This window comes from Argiope bruennichi, chromosome 8 (genome assembly GCF_947563725.1).
Source record: "Argiope bruennichi chromosome 8, qqArgBrue1.1, whole genome shotgun sequence".
In the NCBI taxonomy this organism is placed as follows: domain Eukaryota; kingdom Metazoa; phylum Arthropoda; class Arachnida; order Araneae; family Araneidae; genus Argiope; species Argiope bruennichi.
Window position 1 is genome coordinate 34,552,423 of NC_079158.1, and position 22,460 is coordinate 34,574,882.

General features: G+C 28.8%; 1 protein-coding gene across 2 annotated transcripts in view; it reads left to right on the forward strand.

Annotated features, from left to right (window-relative positions):
• Nucleotides 1–22,460, forward strand: part of LOC129981538 (cell adhesion molecule Dscam2-like) — an 833,489-nt gene that overhangs the window by 711,460 nt on the left and 99,569 nt on the right. For both annotated transcript variants that reach the window (XM_056092410.1, XM_056092411.1), the window contains exons 9-10: nucleotides 7,389–7,550; nucleotides 8,879–9,169. In XM_056092410.1, coding sequence (XP_055948385.1) covers nucleotides 7,389–7,550; nucleotides 8,879–9,169 — 453 coding nt within the window. The remainder of the gene's footprint in view (nucleotides 1–7,388; nucleotides 7,551–8,878; nucleotides 9,170–22,460) is intronic.

Consider the following 22,460-nt stretch of genomic DNA (forward strand, 5'->3'; position numbering starts at 1 on the left):
ATGAAATCCCTTTCTATCTTTTTAGAATAAAAAAAGAAATTTATATTTGATATCTTATTTACCATGGATATTTTACGTTAATTATTCAATAATTCTCCCAAACGATGGTATATGCATTTTCTGATGAAAAGATTAAAAGAAATGTTGTCAAATTTTACTGATTCTTTCAATCAAGGCAAGAAATTACAAATTCAAAGTTTCACTATTTAAAAACCTCTCATCCAGCAACTAATCAATAGTTAAATTACACAAAATCCTTTTTTTATAAGCCAAGAATTCAAAAATGTACCGTTTCCTGGAAGAGACATTCCAAGAATATTCTGAAAAGAACAAAGGGTGATGAAATTCCTTTCTTTTAAAACAGAAAAAGAAATTTATATTTTATACCTTATTTACCATGGATATTTTATGATAATTGCTCAGTAATTCTCTCAAATAATTGAATGCTCATTTTCTAATAAAACGGTTAAAAGAAATGCACTCAAATTTTATTGTATCTTTCAACCCAGGCGAGGAGTTATCTATTTAAAAATCTCAATATTTAAATATCTCTCATCCAGCAACACATCAATAGTTAAATTGCACAAAATTCCTTTTTATAAGCCAAGAACTCAAAAAGCCCTGGAAGAGGTATCCCAAGAATATTCTGAGAAAGAACAAAGGGTGATGAAATTCCTTTCTATCTTTTAGAAGAGAAAAAGAAATTTATTCCTGAATTACAGTAACATTTTCCAATCCAGGACTTTATTCTTAAGCTTTATATTAGGCTTTTCCTCTGGAGAACAATGCCAGCAGCTAGTGGGCTCTCTTTCGATTTCATTATCCGGATGCTTTACACAAAAGGAAGTGAAAAAAGTTCGTCTTTGGAAAGAAGTTGAAGAAAGGGAACATGGTATAACCCTCCACAACATTCTTCTGCAATACTATTAAAGGAAAATAGTAGCTAGATAGAAGAAAAATAAGTAAGTTTATAAAACATGGAGAAAAATCCTGATCCCAAAATATGACAGTAAAAGTAAAGGAAGAAAAATTGGTATTATCCTACGGCCAAGGAAATACGTTTGTCAGCAACTCTTCATGCTTCAATTTCTTCTTGTTCGATCCTTCTCTTTTTTTGCTTGTTTGTTTGGTTCTTCTTTGTGTTTCTCGTTGTACTTCTCCTTCAAATTGAAAAGTTGAGTTTCTGCCGGTATTGATTTGAGAAACCGCTGATAAATAAATTTGCATTAATGTGGGAATAAATATTTGGTTGCATCGACTTTCTTTCAACGGATTTATAATATATGGAATATGAAAGGTAGAACGATTTCAGATGACAAAAAAGTTGTTTGCTAAGTGTAAAATTTTTCTTATTTTGTCTTGTCATTGTATTTAGAGACTCTTAAATTAATGAAAGTATTCTCTTTTTGAAGAATTTATCTGTCTTTCTAGTCCTGCGGGGGGAGGGGGGGTAAAAGTGCCTTGTAACTGAGGATGAGAAGCTTCCGGTATAGTGGCTGGTTCACGTCACCCTTGTAGATGCACAATAAGGTGGGGGTCTGGCTCCTACCATTGATGACGGGACGATTTCCTTAGGGACGGGTTGTACCGTGACCGGTGTTGGAATTTAGGACTCAACCACAGTTCCAGCCAGTGTTGTTGTTGCGGCGGTGCGCGGGTCGTAGTAGTCAGTTTGTGATAAAAGTCTTTCTGTTTTTGAAGTGTAACTAGCATTATTTTGTGAAATGGATATAAATAAAAAAAAAAGGTGAAGCAATGCCAGATTCGTCTTCCAATTCCACAGATATTTTCATGCATTTAATGTCTAGAACTTAGGAAACAGGCAACAGCTAGAAATATATTTTAATGTCTAGTTTTCTATATTTAAGTAGAATTGATTAAACTATTTTAGAGAATAAGATTAGATTTGCTTATGCAAATCATAAACCATAAAAGAAAAAAGAAGCTTCCTTCTTCTTCTTTTTTTTTTTTTCTTTCTTGCTTGGCAATTTCTTTGTATTAAGAAGCTATTGTAGCACATCATTTGCTTGGAAATAATAAGTTAACAATTTATACAAAGATTTTTGAATGTTCAAAATTTTCATAATCAATGAACAAAAGGATGTTTCGAATGGCGGTAGACCTAAATGTGATGGTAGCATCGACTAACTACTCCGACCCCCTCGAAGGCACAAATAAAAACTTGAATAACTGGACCGACGCGACAGCAACACTGGTGGAAACTGTGGTTGAATTCTAAGGGCCATCACCGGCCACGGTACAACCTTTTCCTATGGAAGTACGTCTCGTGGGAGGTAGCCATTCCTACATTTTCATGTACCCTCAAGGGTTGTGAGAATCACCACAATGCCGAAAGCTTCTCCTTCTGAATTACAAGCCCCTCCCTCTCGTGGGACTAAATGTGACGGTATTCCACCACTCATATCAATGTATATTTAACAGTAATAAAGAAAAATGCACAACATTTGTAATATAATTGCATAAACTTTATTACTATCAATAGTATTAAGTGTATTTCAAAAGTTTCTTTTAACACAAAACACATTAATCACAAGGCATAAGCCAAATGTGTATAAGCCTTACTAGTATAGATGTTATAGAAGACATCACAATACGAAATAAATAATTTAAATACATATCTGCAAACGTAGTGTATATATTTCTAAATTCAACAACCTATCTATTTGTCTGTGAAGGTATATCGTAAGAGCGACAGTGAAAACCTTATTCGCCAAATAAACCTGCAATTCATGTTTAATATCTTCCAATAAAAATTTTATTCCATTTTTTCAAAAGCTTTGAAAAACAAAGGAATCAAATTGTTCTCAGTTTTTTATTTTGGCCTTTCAAAGATTTATCCAATTACGAATCCCAAGAATCCAAAAGATCCCTCATCTAGCAAAATATTTCTGGTTACTTTGTGCAAAATTCTTTTGTGACCCGAGCATGCAGGAATGCACCACTCTCTAAGAAACATTCCATGAAGATTCTAAAAAGGAACAAAGGTAGATGAGAATTGTATCTTCCAGACTGCCAAAAGAAAGTTGCCCCTGAATGGATGAAACGTTTTCCATTCCGCACTTTATTCCTTAGCATTTTATTAGGCTTATTTTCCCCAGAGAACAATGGATGCAGCTAGCGAGCTCTTCAACTTCATTATCCGAATACTTTACACAAAACGGAAGAAAAAGAAAATTCCTATTCCGAAAAGGGTTGAAGAACGAGAACATGATAACCTTCCACAACATCCTACTGCAATACTATTGGATGAAGACTCTGAATGGGAGGAGACACACAAAAAAATAAGTAAATATAAAAAAACCACGAAAAAATTCCGATTTCAAAATATATGACAGAAAAAGTAAAGGGAGAGAAATTGGTATTATCCTACGGCCCAAAGAAATACGATTGTCAGCAACTTTTCATGCTTCAATTTTCTTATTGTTCGATCAGCTCCTTTTGTTTGTTTGTGTTTTCTTTTTCTTGTGTTTTTTCGATGCCCTTTTGGATCGAATGTCTGAAACTCTGCCGGTATTGATTTGAAAAACTGCTGATAAATATATTTGTATAAATGTGGGAATAAGTATTCAATTTTATCGACTTTCTTTCAGAAGATTTTGTAATATATAAAATGGGAAAGTCAAAAGGATTTAGACAAACAATAAAGCTGTCTTCTAAAGTTTTGAACATTCTATGCCTATTATGCCACAATGTTTCGAATCCCGCAATGTATTGAAAGTGAGTTTGACTGGAAAATCCAATTTTAGAAAATTTTGTTTGTATTATCTTATTTAATATAAAAGAGGAAGTATCCATGTATTTTATTATTTCTGGATATTTCTGTATTTTAATCCATTATTATTCCCAAAAATGATATTTCTGAATTTGTCAATTTCTCATCTTGAAATAAAATTTCTACCACAGCAGACATTTTAAGCGAAGGAATGAGGTATTCATCGAAGCCGTTTAAAAGGGATTTGCACGGAGGAAATGCTCTTGACTTGCAATAGAGAGTGTGTATGTGCGAGTGTGTGTGTGAGTGAGAGAGAGAGAGTATGTGAATGAGAGAGAAGGAGAGAGAGAATGTGTGTGAGAGAGAGAGTGTGTGTGTGTGCGTAAGAGAGTGTGTGTGTAAGAGAGTGTGTGTGTGTGTGTGTAAGAGAGTGTGTGTGTGTGTAAGAGTGTGTGTGTGTGTGTGTAAGAGAGAGTGTGCGTGAGAGTGAGAGAGAGAAAGTGAGTGAGAGTGTGAGAGAAGGAGAGAGAAAGTGTGTGTGTGTGTGAGAGAGAGAGAGAGTGTGTGTGTGAGAGAAGGAGAGAGAGTGAGTGTGTGTGAGAGAGAGAGAGAGTGAGTGTGTCAGAGAAGGAGAGAGAGTGAGTGTGTCAGAGAAGGAGAGAGAGTGTGTGTGTGAGGGATAGAGAGAGTGTGTGTGTGAGGGAGGGAGAGTGTGTGTGTGTGTGTGTGTGTGTGTGGGTTGGCACTCTACGAGCTATTTGATCTAAAACTATCAAACTTGGCACATAAATAATGCTTTGGAGGGTGAGAATGTGCACCCTATAGCCATTATTTTTATTTTAATTAAAAATTCAACAAATAGCTTCATACAAATTTCAGGATCGCAATCCATGAAAAAATGGCAGTAATTTAAAGTAATAAAACATTAACCAACAATAATATAAATCACAGTATTTCTTGCAAATCCATTCGCGCATCCGTGCAATTATTTTAATATCAATCTATTCTTTTCTTAAAAAATTGTTTCGAAAATATATTTTTCTTCTTTCTGTTCTTGTCGTAAAGATTTATCTTTCAATTCTATAACTAAATAGGAAATCTTCATTTCTATATTCGATAACCATAAACTATTTATTTTCAGCGAAAATAAGATATCAAGACATTAATAATTAAAATTCTGTCATGATTAAAAGTTCAAAAATATTTAAAAATAAAAAATTAACTTTCTCCAAATAATGACTAATATTTCTTGAAAAATATAAATTTTCACATTCTCTAATGTAATATTTCTTAGCTATAATTTACCCAAATTTATAAATATTTTAGTCTACACATTATAATATTTAAAATCAAATAATAAGTTATTTACTCAAGAAACTCTCAGAAAAAATTCTTTCTCCTTTTTTTTCTATGCGATTTTTCTATATCAGGACATTATTTTAAGAATGACTACTGTCCTCTTTTTTTGATTTTGGGAATTTGAAATTTCAAAGCGTCTAATCACAGAAAATGCATTCAAGCGCATAAATTTATTTAATAGGAGAATCTTTTGAAACATTTCCGGCGCGTGTAGAATTCATTAATTTTTATCAAAACACCTTATCGCCTACATATTTATTTTAATGTATTCTACGAGCGGGACGAAGAATTTGTTTGGTTTTGAAGAAGACCCACTTGCATGCTTGAAAAATTTCCCCTAAACGAATGGATTCCCTCACTTTTTCAATGAATATTTTGAATAGTTTTGGTTTAAGATAAACATCTGAGGAGAAAATTAATATTTTTTTCTTTTAAATTTGAAGCACAAGATTGGATTTTGTTTAACTAAACGAAAATATTACTGGGAGCAAAAAAGGTTTATTATTAAAATTCTTGTACATTTGCTTTTCTTGATTGTTTTGAAATTAGGTTTTTTATTAAAAAAATGAGACATGTGCAAGTGAACTAATTTGTTGACCTGGCTTTTTATAGAAAATGAGACTGAAAAATTGGTAGAATAAATTAATAAAAGAAATCTATAGTAACCATGATATTATGTAGAATAATACAGAATAACTATTTATTGAACCTGAAGGTTTCTAAGGAAAAGATTGTTCTGTGCAAATCTCTCTGTCTCTCTGTATGTATGTATGTGTTTGTGTGTATGGGTTATGGTCAATGTTATTAATCGGTAACTATTACAAACCATGGAATTTTTAAATCATTGATTATTAATAATAACCACGATTAAAAATAATAAAAAAAAATTAATTATACTGATAATTATAATATGCCAGATTTTTTTTTGTCAATATCTAAGTAAATCAACTATGCATAGTTAAGTTTCAGAGGTTAAAAAAACTTTAAAGAATTACACATCAAAGAAATTTATTTTAAGAAATGTACAAATATTTATGAAATTTTCGAATTTTATTTACATGTTAAAAATGTAAGTTTGGAAAAGAATTTGCAAAATAGAAGTTAGAAATAACATGACTTCTTAGTAAATAATGCTTCTTGTAATCAACATTTCCATTTCTCGTAAATTAATGTTATAAGTTATATATATTTTTACTTATTTAATATCTGTTTCTTCTTTTAAAAGACAGCCGTAAACACTTTTTGGAAGTAATATATATGTATATATATTGCAAATTCTGAATAAGGAGTAGACATATCTTCTGAGAAAAGGGAGGTCTAGTAAATGCGTCTTGGTCTTGGTGGCCAGAGCATCTCAGCTTCGATAGTTATCCCATCAAAAATTCCCTACACACCTTGGTGGAAGGAAAATTCTAATGATATCCAGCATTTACTCTTTGCTTCTCAGAAGTCATGATTCACCTTGGTTCTTTATAACTAAAATATAATTTTTCACATCATATTACAGAATATTAAATTCATACATAAAGTGCTAACAATTACATAATTATAAAATCAAAGGGAAATATACATTAAATGTGTTATTTAGGTGCTTTTTCTTTGTTAAAAAATATTCGTATTGAATAAAAATATTATTTACGTTATTTGTAACCCATGCTTAAAAACCATGCGCTACATAAAAAAAAAATCAGGCATACACACACGATTAGTTGTAATAAGATTGTTTATAACTAAAAGAAACAACATTATTATGAACTCTACGTAGATCGTGCTTTTTTTCCTTCTTCTAGTATAACTTCTATAATAATTTCATTTCTGAATAATACTATTTTTTATTTCGATGTCATAATTTAGTTACTGTGACGAACGTGAATACATGAGAAATTCTACTTTTTTTTTTTTGTTGTTGTAGCTGTCAAAATAATGTACCCTAGATATTGAGAAGAAAAAACATTTAATTTAACATACAACATACTTTTGAATAGAATGTGTGAGGAATGACAGGACTTTTTTGTTCGGAGACACAGTTTTTGAATTATATGAAACACATCAGAAAATTCATTAAAAAAATGGGGGTAAATTTTATTTGAGTCAGGAAAGGTGAGAGCAATTTCTTTTATCTCTAGGTTTCAATCTGTAGGCTAGGTTTATCTAAGGTCTAGACACAAACTTACTAGTAGTTGGTGTCTAGACCATTTCTGTTGTTTTGATATCAGCTTCGAAATATATTTTTTGACGATTTCTGCCAATTGAATTCTTTTCGAATCTTATTGAGTTAATGTTTCTTTTCTTTCAGATGGCCGACGTCTACCCACCAACAGACGACAACAGGTGTTTCCAAATGGCACTTTATTGATCGAACAAGTTCAGCGCCATGAAGACGAGGGAGTTTATGTATGCTCTGCTAGGGCATCAGATTCTCCAACCGTAGATGGAAGCCTCAAAGTGACAGTCAAAGGTTAGTGTCGTATATCCTTTCAAGTAAAATTCCTAAAATAAATATTTTGGGCTTTTATTTATTTTCTTAAATATAAGAAAAAGGCTACTTGAAATCCATAATATCAATCTTAATACACAAATGAGTTTTGAATTCAAAAATTGCAACTATTTAAACAAATTTATTTTGTTATTTGACTTTTATAGTGTACTTTATTTTAATTTTTAAAAGAAAATATATGTAACTTTTAATCAATGAATTTGTCTATTAGAATAAATGAATGCTGAATTCCGAATTTATAACAATTCAGTGAAAGAAATTACAAAATGATTGCTAAAACGAAAAGGAGATGAGATATTGTTTACACGATGTTTAATCCTTTACCAAATGCAGGGCAAACAAGTAGTATATAAAGCAAAAAATTTTAAGTCAATTCCTACTTAGGTCAACAAAAAATTCTTCCATTTTAGTTACTTTTTATTAAATAATTACAAAATTGGTGACAAACTTGGCGACGGATTTGGCTACTTTGGCAACCAAATAGAAATTATTGGACACATTTAATTAATGAATTAATATTTGAAAAAAAAAACTGTAATCCTGTAACTGTAACTGTAAAAAAAACATGTCATCCATTACAAGTTTAAAAAAAATGTATTTCAACTTGAATGGATGAACAAAAAGTATTTTTTTAAAAGTTGAAAATTTGAACAATATATATATATATATATATATATATATATATATAGAGAGAGAGAGAGAGAGAGAGAGAACTAATAATAGGAATTGAAAAAAGTAACTGACAATATGTTCCCCAAAATATTGACCTGAAGAAAACTGCAATAAGAAAGTATTTACTTTGATATAAATTATGCAAATTGTAATGAAAAAGTTTCAACATACAAGAACAAATTAACAATGAATTCAGCACGTCAGTGATTATATTACAATGGATGTGCTTTTTTTTATACTTTACATGCTTTTTTTTATTTGATTTATTTTTGATATATAAATCTAAAAATAACGTCCAGACACAGAATTATTACAAAAACAATAGACCTTAATAATATAAATTTCTTATTGAAAATCGGAAAATTATATTATATGAAAATAACCACAGAATAATTGTTCAAATGCAAATAAATAAGAATTTTTTAATACAGTTTTTACTATCAAATTTCTTTTGTTAAATCGTATCAACTTTTATAAATGTAAGATAATAGAAATTTCTGAAGAAAAAATTTCACATTTAACATTAATGGAATGTTGTTTTATTTGTTGAGTTATTTCTGTGACATTCCTAATTTAGTTACATCTTAATGTTCTCTGACCGATGTTTCATTTTTCAGAAAAACCTGTCATCATGCCTTTTTCGTTCCCATCGGAAAACTTGAAGGAAGGAATGAAAATCTATGGCATGTGCGCAGTTTCGGCAGGAGATCCTCCTTTCCACATTTCGTGGCTCAAAGACAATCGCCCTTTATCTGCTTCCGATACCGACATCACCATCCAGATGATAGGGCAAGACTTCAGCTCGCTTTCCATTGACAGTGCGACCACCCGCCACAGTGGACATTACACGTGTGTAGTGAAGAACGACGTCGCTACAGTTAACTACACGGCAACTCTCACCGTTCACGGTAAAATGACTTTTTGATCTTCTTTTCTAAAGAAAAATACATAATTTCTCGAATGTGTGTTTTACTTTTTCTGTGAAATAGCTCAATACTCTTTATGAAGGATGTCTATTCGGTTTCTATTGCAATCTTTTCCATCGTTTCCTCTTAAACATTATATCTGTAAGCAATTTAATTATTTCCTCTTGTAACCTCTTAGTTAACATACACCAGATTCTTCGAGAAAATAGATAGAAGTGACAACATCGCTATCATAGAAATCGAATCTTATTATGTAATACTTTCGAAGAATACCAAGAGATCTCGCCGTCTCATTCATATTCAAAATTTTATTATAGCTTTACCTTACTGACTTTTGAACCAATTTTGCCAGAAAAAAGCACTTAGGTAAAATTCTACATTTTTATTTTTACTTTTTCTCTCTTTCTCTTGAAATATTTATTATAATCAATTTACTGTTTCATGCAAAAATATTCACCTTGATAAAGCACAACCACTTGCTGAATAATCTCAAAGCCATGCTAATTTCCATATCACCTCTTCAATCGGGAGGTTAAAAGCCTTGAATGCAAGAACTCCTTCACACTTCCTCCAAATAAGCAAATAGTTAACATGTTTTGCATTATAGTGCAATATGACTCCTAATATAGCATCTTACTAGCATAATTTGTAATAAAGTACATTATAATTCCTCCTGAAGCCTATAAATAACATAATTTACATTTCCACATCGCTCTTAATGGTCTTTTTTGCCTTCCGAATAAAAACTGCAGATGGCGACTTAATACCTTTCTAATTTTCAAAAATGCAAATTATAACCTCTCAGTACTAATAATTCATTACAAGTTTTATTCGTAAACAGTATCAAAAAACGTATTTTCTTTTTAAACATTTATTCTTTCATTTACCGTTATTTATTTGACATTAATTCCCTTTATTTCCTTCTGATCTAGTTGACTTTAGATGTTTTGTTTATAAAGTTTGAAGGGAAAAAAATTGTAACTTTACCGTCTTAATTTCTAATACACAAAGCAAATATAGATGGAGTATTTTAGCCTTGATGTTATTTCAAATTTTTATAATTCTTCCCCCAAAAATCATTTTTGTAATCTATTTTCCTGTGTATATATGTCCATGATAACTCAGCAATACATAAAATGATGAAATTCGCTAGACAGTGCATTTATTAAAATTGAAGATTTCGAATTCCGAACCAAATAGTCATGGGAAAGGGGTATTTTAATTCTAAGCTGTGAAATCTTCTGTATAAGTTACAAAAATAAATAGAACAGAGCCAAACACACTTAGATTAAATTAACTTCTGTATGCCACTCATATATCAGAAAAATACAGTGCTAATTTTAAATCATTATTTTAGTTCGTAATCTTGCTGAGTTTATAGAAAATATTAAATAGCTTTAATTGCGAACAATTTATCGTTGGTACAAATAAAAATGTTTTTCATAAGTTTTTATAGGTAAAAATAACTATAATAATAACGCAATAAGAATAATAAACCACGAAAGTCGCAGATAAACGTGTTCAATAATCAAGATTTAAAATAAAAAAAGTTGTAACGAACGATAATTTAGTATAGTTATTGAGTACTTACGCCACTGCAAAAAATTGTAGACATAGTCATTTTTTACCACAACTTATTAAGCTTAAATATATTAGGGTATATACCAGAGAGCACTCACTATTTTTGTTTTTATTTTACTAACTATCATAACAGAAAATTTTCAAAAATCGAAACTCGACAGTAAATATAATCCCAAAAGAGAATTATAAATAATCTAGCCTAAAAACGAAATCCACGAAATATAACAAATATAACTTTACAAATAAAAATTCAATAACGAAATATTCTTTCTTATATATGTTTTAGAAATTTTCTGTTTTTCTAGTATATTTTTTCTCTTATTTTTCATCGTTAATATAGAGAATGGTCAAGATACAAGTATCGCTGCTTCAAACAATTTATTATTCATATTCTAGTAATTTATAGAAAATATTCCTGTCAACTTGGTCTACGCTTCGGCTTATTTTTAACTACATTATTGCAGATTTGCATTACTAAATTCTCGACTTCATTGCTTGTCTTGTAATAACTTACATAAAGTCCTCAAATTTGATCATTTAAAACAAGGATTATGATCCTATATATAAATATGAAAAAACGCTGAAATACATTCTTGTTGAAATTTACTTTCTGAAAATAATTTTTCTGTTTCTTTCGAGGATCTTTCATATTTCTTTTGCAGACATTTATATTAATCTTTATCTTTTTTTAGTATTCTTAATATTTTCCTTTTTTTTTTATTAAATTTATAATTCATATCAATCATTCAAATTCATATTTCTAGATGTAGGATTTCTGACTGGATTATGCATGATTTATTTTAATCTAGAATGTCTTTATATTTGATCAATATATATATTCAACGTGATTATGTGAATTATTGGATTTTTATTTGACTTCTTATATACTTTTGCCAGTTGTTATATTTTTCATTTACTTTTTAGAAAAAATGATATTTTATATTTATTTCATTTGCCCTATTCAATCCTATTTAAATAAAATCATTTGACAACTGATAGTGTAGAATTAGTAAAAATGGAGCGTTACACGATAGAATAACGTGTTAACCCTTTTCAAGGTCGTGGAAAGTATGCTTCCCACCAAATTTATCAATCTTTGTATGAAATGATGTAGGTTGGCATAAATTCTGACAATTTTTTTTAGTAAAACAGAAACTAAGATACTTCAGTTCTTTTTCTCACACAAAATGATGTATCTTGATTTGTAATTAATTATTAATGAACCAAATTAATTAATGAATCAAATTAAATTTATCTAATAAGCTAAATGAATACTTTTCTTATTATAATTTCAAGCCTCAAAATATTTTAACATAATATGACTAAAAAAAAAATGGCCTTTAAGGGGTTAATATCTGTGTAGTTTGCAATACAAATAAAAAATGAAGTCATAACATTGGGAAATTTGGGCTTTAATAATGTTATAACATCATAATACTGGTCTCTATTAGAAAAGTCCAATTGCATAAGGAGCATAATGTATGACTATTAAAAAATCATTATTTTAATGCCTGACAATTTGTTTCAGAGCACTGACGTGAAAATATATTTAAAAGATAGAATTGGAATTAATTATAATAAATACCCCAGGGAAAGCAGCTGATCGCTAAAGACGACTACAGGTCAATAAATTAAAATTTTTTAAAATAATTTAACCACATGAATGAAAGAAATCCTAGAAAATGTACAATTCAGAAATAATAAATTCTAGATTTTATTTTTATAAGTAATTTCGCAATGACATAAGTCAACTGCATAATAAAATCATAAACTTATTAATTTATACAAATTATATTATTAAAAAGTAACCGACTCAAAATGGAATCGGAAGAAATACTTAAAGCATTAAAATGAAAAAAAGAATTAATTATGCTAAAGATTATTTAATTTTAGTTTAAGAAAACAAAAAAAGATAATATAACGAATTTAGTAAGATCTAGTCATATTTTAAAAATTAATTCCTCAAAGCATGTCATTAGGATTTCTTTATTCGAAAATTTCCTGTAGAAATAGAAAATCTTCTTCCATTTTCTGCTTATTTCAAGGAATTCCTCGTTGTTCCATGATGTAAAATCAAAACATTAGAATAAGAAAAGATGTTAACGTGCCTTCAAACGTCAAAATAAACAGAAAGAATGTATTTAACGAAATCCGAAAAAAAAAATTTCATCAAAATGCTTTGCTTCAAAATGGAAAAATGTACTCACACAGAAAATTCATTTTCGAGTCAAAAATATGTTATGACATTTTATTTATTTATTTTTTTTTTCCTCGTTTCGAAGTTTGACAGAAAAATATGCAGACGATAACTTTTAAAAAAAATCTTGGAAGATATTCTTTGACATCAAAATAAATTTTTAATCTCACTTCGTGACTGGATCGGCTGGATAAATAAATAATTTTTAAAATAGGATTTTTAAAAAAAATACCCATCTGCTACGATTCAAGAATTATTCTTAAGTATGCTAATTACACTTCTCTTAATTACGAAGGTGAATTATAGGGTTCGATTTTTTTTTATTTCCTTTTTTTTCCCGCCATTTCCCTTGCCCATTTATTTCATCCAGAAAAGTAAAAAAATGGGAAAAAAGAAACTAGAATATTTACCTCATTATCTTTGTAAAAATTAACAGCTGAAATCGCTGATACTTTTTGGATGACGCAGTTAATAAGAACTGCTAATGTATTTGGAAATGACGCAAGGCATCTTTTTTTCCACTACCTTTAAGGCTCTAATAGTGACGACTTCAATTTCGTTATTTGCTTTTCGAAAAATTTCTAATGAGATTAAGTAATTGGTATACTTACTGGGAGCTAATCGAGCTGCATGACGTTTTATTGCATACCTAGGCAAAAGGTTATTAAAGCTGGTATTTTTTTCATTTGCTAATTAATGAACTTTTACTGTTAATTATTATAGCAGTGTTATTCTCTTCTTGATTAGTATCTTTACAATAATCAAAGTTTGTGGAAAGTCGTGGAAAAGCGATTGTTTCACCATTAATCTCATTTTGGATAAATAGTCTCTAGTTTATCAGAAAGAATTGAATCGTAAAATAAATGACCAAATTTGGAGATCTTGTATTATATGGATCATAATCCATTTAATGATTTTCTTGATTACTAAAATATAATTATTTAAGTCGTTATGTATACTTTCATATTTTTATACATTGCAAGTGTGTAATTATAATATACTGATCCCAGTAATATCAATTAAGTTAGCTTTTTTGTAATTTTTACGGTAAAATCAGTTTTGGCTTTTTTCAGTACTTTATTTTTTTAAGTAAATTCAATTTTCACTTTATTATTATCTTCTAGAGTTAACATTTTCATCATAAATTTAGAACCATTTTTAGATGTAGCTATATCTTTCCAGATCGACCATTTATCCTACTAACGGTATCTTAGATTTGATTAAATATAATTTGACTTTATATCATCCACCAACGCTTTATCGTGGAATTCTCTCTTTTGATAATCTTTATTTCCTTGCTTTGTGGTTTTCTCTGAACATACTGTTCACGAATTCTCAATTCAAAACTAATCATTGACATAGAAATGAAGCAGTTATGTTATTGTGTGAATATAATAATAATAATTGATATAAAATAATAAAACTTTCAGATCTCAACTCATTTATGTATTTGCTACTATCCACTATAAAAAAAATACAAATAGAATGGAAAGTTTGCAATCGCATAACTAATTTTCATTCATGCTTAGCTTCATTCGCACGTCGATAAATCAGTCAATATACATGTTAAAAATGTCTGGCCGATTTTTTGAATCTAAAACAGAAGTTGGTATTTGTGCTTCCGATAATGATGCAGACCTAATGCAGGAGATATATTTTTAAATTTGACCTGTGTTACAAATGATGATGGATGAGTATATATCCAGATACTAACCATCTTTGATGACCACTTAGTTAGCCGGGATTACTGATTACTATAAATGTAATTGAACTTTTGTATGTACTTTAATTTTAATGATTTCTTCAGAGAAGTATTTTTAAATTTCGATAATCATATAACTCTCACTATTTTAGGAACCTTATTCTGTAGGGTTCTGGTGCTATAAACCTCTAAAATTTTATGCTATTTCACTGAAAATTCTAATTTTAGAAGGACAGTAATTAATCTTCAACTAATACAATAATATGCTTGCAGAGTCGCTGCACGTGCATAAAACAATATAGAGTCAGAAAGAAAAATTATTCATGATGAAAGTTTTGTATAAAACAATATATTTCATGATTTACTTACAAAATTTCATCAACGTAAAGTTAAGCGTTAGTTCCAAAATCACAGCATTCAATAATTTTACAAAAAGCACGCTTTAAACATTTTCAAAAAGAGCACGAAAGAAAACAGAATGAAATGCTAGTAGCAACTGTGAAAACGATTTCAATCTCATTCACAAAAAAAAAGTTACGAAATATGCTTAGAAAGGGTTTCAAGGGTTAATTCAATCTAGACAAAAAACTTTACGTCTACTGAATTGATATTATTGAAAGGATAATGTTTAAAGTTTTAAGATGAAGATAATCTTTTGAGCTATAATATTTCAGAAATTGACAGAAAAATATCAAAAACTAGCTTAAGTTAAGCTATTTATGACCTTGTTTACGTTTCTTTATAGGTTTAATGACTTAAAATGTTCAGATATCCTTCTGAGATTAACAATCTCCATATTTAAACCATATTTGTACCAAATTTGATACTTTTGTATCTAAGAGTGTGCCGTGTAGAACACCAGCATAGAAACAATTACCTTTATTATTAGACAGTAGAGAATTCAGTGAACTATAAGTCAAACCTCGACAACATTTATATCAACTCGTATTATTTTGATATTTCGGCACCTACAGTATTATCTTCAAAAAAAACATTTATAAAGCTATTAAAACATGCCAAACATCTCTACATCTCTCTTTCATCAAAATACTGTCGCTTTATTGCAATTAGATTTGATAGTTCTGCCACATAATAAGCCATAGTTTTAAAATACAAAACCTTTAGGGAAATTCAGTGTTATCACAGTGTAGTAAAATAGATTTTGAGGCGAATGATGTGAAGCATACAAGTGGAATTTAAAATAACGTGTTTTATCGCACTTTTCACAAAATTAATTTTAGTTTACCTCTTAATAAAAAAAATTCCATATTTAAAGTTTTGAAGCATTTTATCCTTTATGGATGATGAGATAGGATTTACAAAAATCGAAAATTATCTTACATTTTCCTAGAAAAACCAAATATATTTTTTCTAACTAAATATATTATACGTTATAAATGTGTAACTGAAATGTCCATAATATCATCCATATCTTTTGATTTAATTGCTCTAACGTCGGAATTTATCAAAAGAATGACCTGCGCAATGCAAAACGTGCAAATGCATAGTATGCAAAACAAGGCCACTTTATTATGCCCAAACGATAAATTTGGGCATTGGAATTGAGCATTAAACCTATATAAAGGGTGTCCTAAAATTAAATCAAGATTTCGATTTGGTACCATTCTTGCAATAAAGTGTCGGCCAATCTATTTAAAAAAAAGCATTTGACAGCTGATATTTTAGGATTAGCAAAAGTGGAGTGTTACACCAAAGTGATTTCATTGTTAAACAATATTTCAAAAATAATGAAAGCATGTTGGCCACAGTTCAAATAATTGAGAACTGGTCCTCTATTTCGGGTGGTTTAACACCATTGGATTTCTTTTTATGGAGTTATTTGAAGTCACATGTCTAGCCCAAAAAGCCCACAAGCAAGAGTGCATTGAAGGACGAAATTCAGTCGCATTTATGCAAAGATGATCATAGAAAATTTTGACAAATGTATGCTTATGTGCCAGCAAAGTCGTAGAAGTGATTTGCCCAGTGTTATTCCATACGTAACCTATCCTGTGTACTCACCGATTCAATAAAAATATAGCAACTTAAATTTAAAAAAAGCAGTTTTTTTTTTTATTTAATTCAAATTTTGCGCTATCTTGTTCTATCACATAACATTCTATTTTTACTAACCCTAAACTAACTCAACTGCACTAATGGTAGCAAATTTAAATCTTGTGTTAATTTTGGGACACTCTTTATATATATAATATAGTAAAATGACGATTGAGACAATTTACAGCACCCCTAGTGGGCTTTACAAAAAATAAAAGGGATCTTTTAAAAAGTCCAATAAAAAAAAGTACGCTGTATCATAATAGAAACAGGAAAAGGTTTTATGAATTTATCTGTAAAATTGGCAAAGATGTTTGCAATTAAAATTATGAACTTTCCATGAATTGAGAGTGGGCTGTCCTTAAATTAATTTTAGAATCATATTTTTCAATTTTAGGACGAATCCTTTTTTAAAGTCACGTAAGATCATAATTATAATTATAAATATTTCTGCCAATTTTATAAACAATTCCCAGGAAATGTTTCGTGTTTTTATTATTGTATAGCATACATTTTTCTCAATTATCTCTTTGGCCGGTATCCTTAATTTTTTTGTAACTTCCTTGTTTCGACGCTTGGGGTGCTGTAACCTGTCTCAATGAATTCCTGGTCGTACGTGATGCCGTTTTGAATTTAAAGGCCTTAATAGAGCTATATATATATAATAAATAAATATCAGAATAATTAAGAAATAAAAAAAATTAGCTAGCAGGAAATGGCAAAGAAATATATTTGCACATAATATTTTCAAAGAACCTCGTAAATCAAATTTTGGAATCACTAATTTAAAATTTATCGGCGAAGTTTTTTTAAAAAATCCTTAACTTGCTTCATTAGCATAACTATCCATGTTTTGATGAATAAAAAAGAAAAATGGAATTGATATGGCGTTCTGTTAAACTTATGTAAGCTTATAAATAAGATAAAAAAAGAAAGTTAATGCACAATAACATTATGGTATAATACGTAGCTCTAAAAGATTGAAGAATATTTTCCAAATCCCTTATGAATATATAATCTAATTTAGTTTTTCTAAAGAATAATTTCTTGTTCCATTAAATACTAATTCAAAAGAAAAAAATTCTAATTTATACATCATGTTTCGGAAATTTAGTGAATAGAATAAAAATTTCATAGCATATTTGCTGCATATATTATGTGATTAATTTTAATAAGTTTAAAAATATTCTCTTTTTAAAACTTTTCCATAAATTACCTTCATTATTTATTCACAAAAATTCATTTTCAGCTATAATCTCAAAATTCCTTTCAATTTTTCATAAAGAATGTGGTTTATTTTCTTAAATTAATAAAAATTTGCATGCAAAAATAACAAAGAATTAATTGTAGTTTCTGAATATATAAAACAACTTCTTGTATCTGACTTCGAAATATTTTAATTTAATATTCGTTTTATTGAAATCTAATGTTAAAAAAAAAGTCTAATACGGAAGTCGAAATTGTTTCCAACAAAAATGATAAACATAATTTCAACAAAAACTTTTTTTGAGATATCGAATATTTGACTTTTATTAAATCCTTCTTAAATAAATTATTTATTTATTCATATTGAAATAAAATATTTCGCTATTATAATAAGCTTTATTTGTAAGAAACAAATTATTATATTTGCTTTGAAATATTTCAATTCTTTCAAAGAATTTCTAATAAAAATTTTAATTAAATGCCATTTTAAGAAATAACTGCTATTTTGTATTAATAAATAATAAACTAAATTGTTATTTAATATAATTTAATAACTTCGTTCTCGGAATGGCATTTTGATTCGTTTTGAGCTTAACTTAATTTACGCAGCTTAATTCCTTGAATGTAATTCGGAATAGAAGTGTTATCTTCCTAGAAACTTGCATTTAAAATGAAAGTCACGCAAGTCATTTATTTAAAATATTTAAATTCCAGTTGTGATAAACTGCAAGGTTTACAGAAACTTTAATGTATGAAAATAAGTGGCAGTTTACAATATTGCATAACTATTGAGCTTTAAAAAAAGATAAACATATAAACTTCCATATAATACCATTAATATGTGATATTTTATATAGTTTCAAATATTTAGAAATTGTTTTAAATGTTAAAGCTAGCCTTATTATTTATTTATTTATTTATTACTTATTTGTGTATATGAAGTGTGGAAGTATTAATGTCATTAAAATTTCGAACTCGAAGTTTTGACGAATCTATACATTTCAAACCTTTATGGAGCCGTAAAACACTCGTTCTGAATGATGCTATCTTCTGTGAACACTATAACTTAAAAAACACATTGAGCTAAACCGTTGAAATTTGGTATATGGCCTTTACCCCAAATTTGTAGATTTCGCTTAAATTTTCAATGAAATTTTTTCAGAATAAGTCTGTCTGTTCGGTATCAAAATATAAATTAACACTGCAACCACAAAGTTAAAAGAGAGCTATATGAATCAAATTTGGTACAAAGATTTAGCTTTTAAATGTAACAATGCATCAAATTTGGAACCAAATCTGTCAAAAGGTTGTCCTCTGTCGATCTATACTTTCTCAAGCATGTAAACATAATAAACAAAAATAGAATTATTTAAATAAACATATGAAATTTGGCATGCGATTTTATGACTATAATTGCAGTTTTGTTTCATTGGTTTTCAGATGTATGTATTAACCGTATAACAGAGGTTATCACCAAAGATCTCACACCGATAGTCTTTTTTGTAACTATTATTAGTTAGTGACATGTGCTAATAATACACAAATACATTTATAGTGAGAACGTTTGAAGAAGACTACTCCCATCGATTAACAGTAAGAAGGAAAATTTATTTTATTTCGCTAACGGAAGGTATAGTTAAAATTACAATTATATCTTAAAAACATTTAAAAGTTGCAATTTTAATTTAAAAAAACTCAATTTATTATTTTTGCCCAATTTTTTTCTTGCTTTCTATTATGAAAGATACAAATATAAGGGATGTTCAAATGAAAAAGTACAAAACGACACTGTGGGTATAAATGAAGACTTTATTCATTGTATACACCATATGCCTGACCACAACGATCCGACTAATAAACGAGCCGAAGGATTCTTTGTTCCCAGAATTTCTGTGGTCGTGACGAGACCCAATCCTACACAGCATCCTTGAGTTCGCCGTCCGAGTTGAAGCGCTTCCCTTTCAGATGTTTTTTTCAGGGGACCAAACACATGAAAATCACAGGGAGGCCAATCCGGGCTGTAGTGCGGATGGTCGAGCTGCTCCCACTTGAACTTGGCTAGTCCCGCGTATGTGACTCTGGAGACGTGTGGCCTTGCGTTATCATGAAGCAGAACCCGGTCTTTTGTTCTTGATGGACCTGCGTAGTATTCGGATTGTCTCCCAGTACACATCGGAGTTAATGGTACTTCTGTGGTTGAGGAATTCAACAAGTCAATAGAACGGCGCTCTTTATAAGAGCCTCTGCTCTCTCCTACGCATGCTCCGCACGTGCTCCGATCTACACCGGAGACGCCAATCGCATTTCTAGATGTCTAGCTATGTTCTCCCATAGCGGCATAGGCAAATATGTTAACAGTAACGTTACAACGACGTTTCGTATCTTTTCATTCGAACACTCCTTGTATAATCTGAATTTTTCAAACTAATTGATATGGAATAATTTTGAAATATCAAATTATGTTTTGGCATGAATTTCCAAAACATAATTTGGAAATTGGTTCTTTTATCCGGAACAAAATATCTACAAACTCTATTAGATAATATACACAAAGAGAGCTAAATGTTTCACCAGTAAAATGGCTGCAAAATATACGCTTTTTGTCTGTAAAATCTCATGTAAGAAACCAAAAATAATTTATGTGATGTTAAACTTGTTAGTAGTGTGGGAAATATTACTATATTTATGAATTTAAAATGAGTACTTTTTCATAATAATGCTTTCAAACTAGCATCACTTGCGTCTTCAATGTAATTTTACAAAATTCGCACATGCAAATAATCATTTTTTGGATAGTAGTTCTTGAGAAAGAAGTTTCTAAAACTTTGATTAGATTCAAATTAAAAGTTGATCAACATTTTAATATTCTTCTTCAATAAATTTAAAGCACATTATTTATTTCACAAAAACTATTTTTCAACTACGTCACATTTTTTTTTAAATAAGATTTTCCAAGGATAATAATTTTCTTTTTAAATAAGATTTTTCTTTGGTTTTAATTATGTTGTTTCTATGAATTTCAAATGCTTACTTTTTAACTTAATAAAGTAATTTGATCATGCACGAAATAAAAAAAATCATTTAAAAACATTCAACAAGGCAAAATTCTGAAGTAACGCTACAGAAATTCACACTTGAAAATAGTGATTTTTTGGATAGTAAGTGTTAAGGATTTTTTTTTAATTGTTATTAAATTTCCAATTAAAAATTGATTAAAATGTAATACATTTGGTGAATATTATTAGACAAAAATCACATTTTAATCACTTTGAAATTTAAAAAAAATAAAATTTTCAGCGATTATAATTTTATTACCAAACTTTTTTTTAAATTTTAATAAATTTTCAAAAATATTTAAAATATATTTTACAACAATATTTTTATTGCTTTGATTATACTTACTTTCATTAATATGATTTTAAATACATTTTTTACATGTATATTATTACTTCTTCATACTTAAATCAAAATTTCTCTATTAATATTAAAATTAATATTAAAGATCAAGTATGTTTTGATACTCTACCGGCTCTCTCTTTTGATCTATAATTATTAAACTTTCCACATATATACTTTGAAGGGTGGGTTAAAAACGTGCATCTTGGAGTTATTTTCTTTTAATTAATTAATTGAAAATTAAGCAGGATGTTGTCATTTTTTCGGTATAACTTCTAAAAGCATTTTAAAGGTATTTTGCAACAATATATTATAACATATATATATAACAGTAATATGATAAATATATACATAATAAATATATATAACTATATATATAAATTTAATTTTTCAATTTTAAATACAGCTGTTCTTCCCAGCAATATAATGGAATATTTAAAGATATAGACAAAAAATGAAATGCATAGTACTACGAGTAGAACGGTGTAAGACTTCTATAATAGTACTAATAATGTGTCTATCAAAATTTGAAATTAAAAAATATTTTGCTGCAATAATCATTAAAACCAAGTTACGTGAAATAAATTTTTACCAACCATTCAGTCCTGTGAACAAATATGGGACTAAATTGGCTAGATATTGATAATAACCTATAAAAATCATCAATATTAATGATTAAAATATTTTAAAAATTAATAATTTAAAATATTATATTTAGATTTTAATTATTAATAATTAAAAATATTAATGATTCTCTGAATTGTAATCAATTATAATTAATAATAACAGATTAACCACAATAACTTGATTTAGAATGATTACATATAATATAATAATCACATAATGGATAAATGAAAATAATATCACATGCAAAATTTATTTTAGTTCAATAAACAAACCCGTAGGATGCCTATGTGGAACTAGTCCCAATTCTCTCATCGCATAATAATAATTCTTGTTGTACACTGATTCCACTGTGTTTTACGCCTAAGCTGATAAGTTTAGATTTCCTCGACTACTACAGAGAGAAAATCAATATTTCAATTCTTTCTGCTTCTCTCCATTGAGGAATTTTCATTGTGAGATCATAACATAATTTTGAGAATTCTCATCTTCCGCAAAATTTTAAGTTTGCC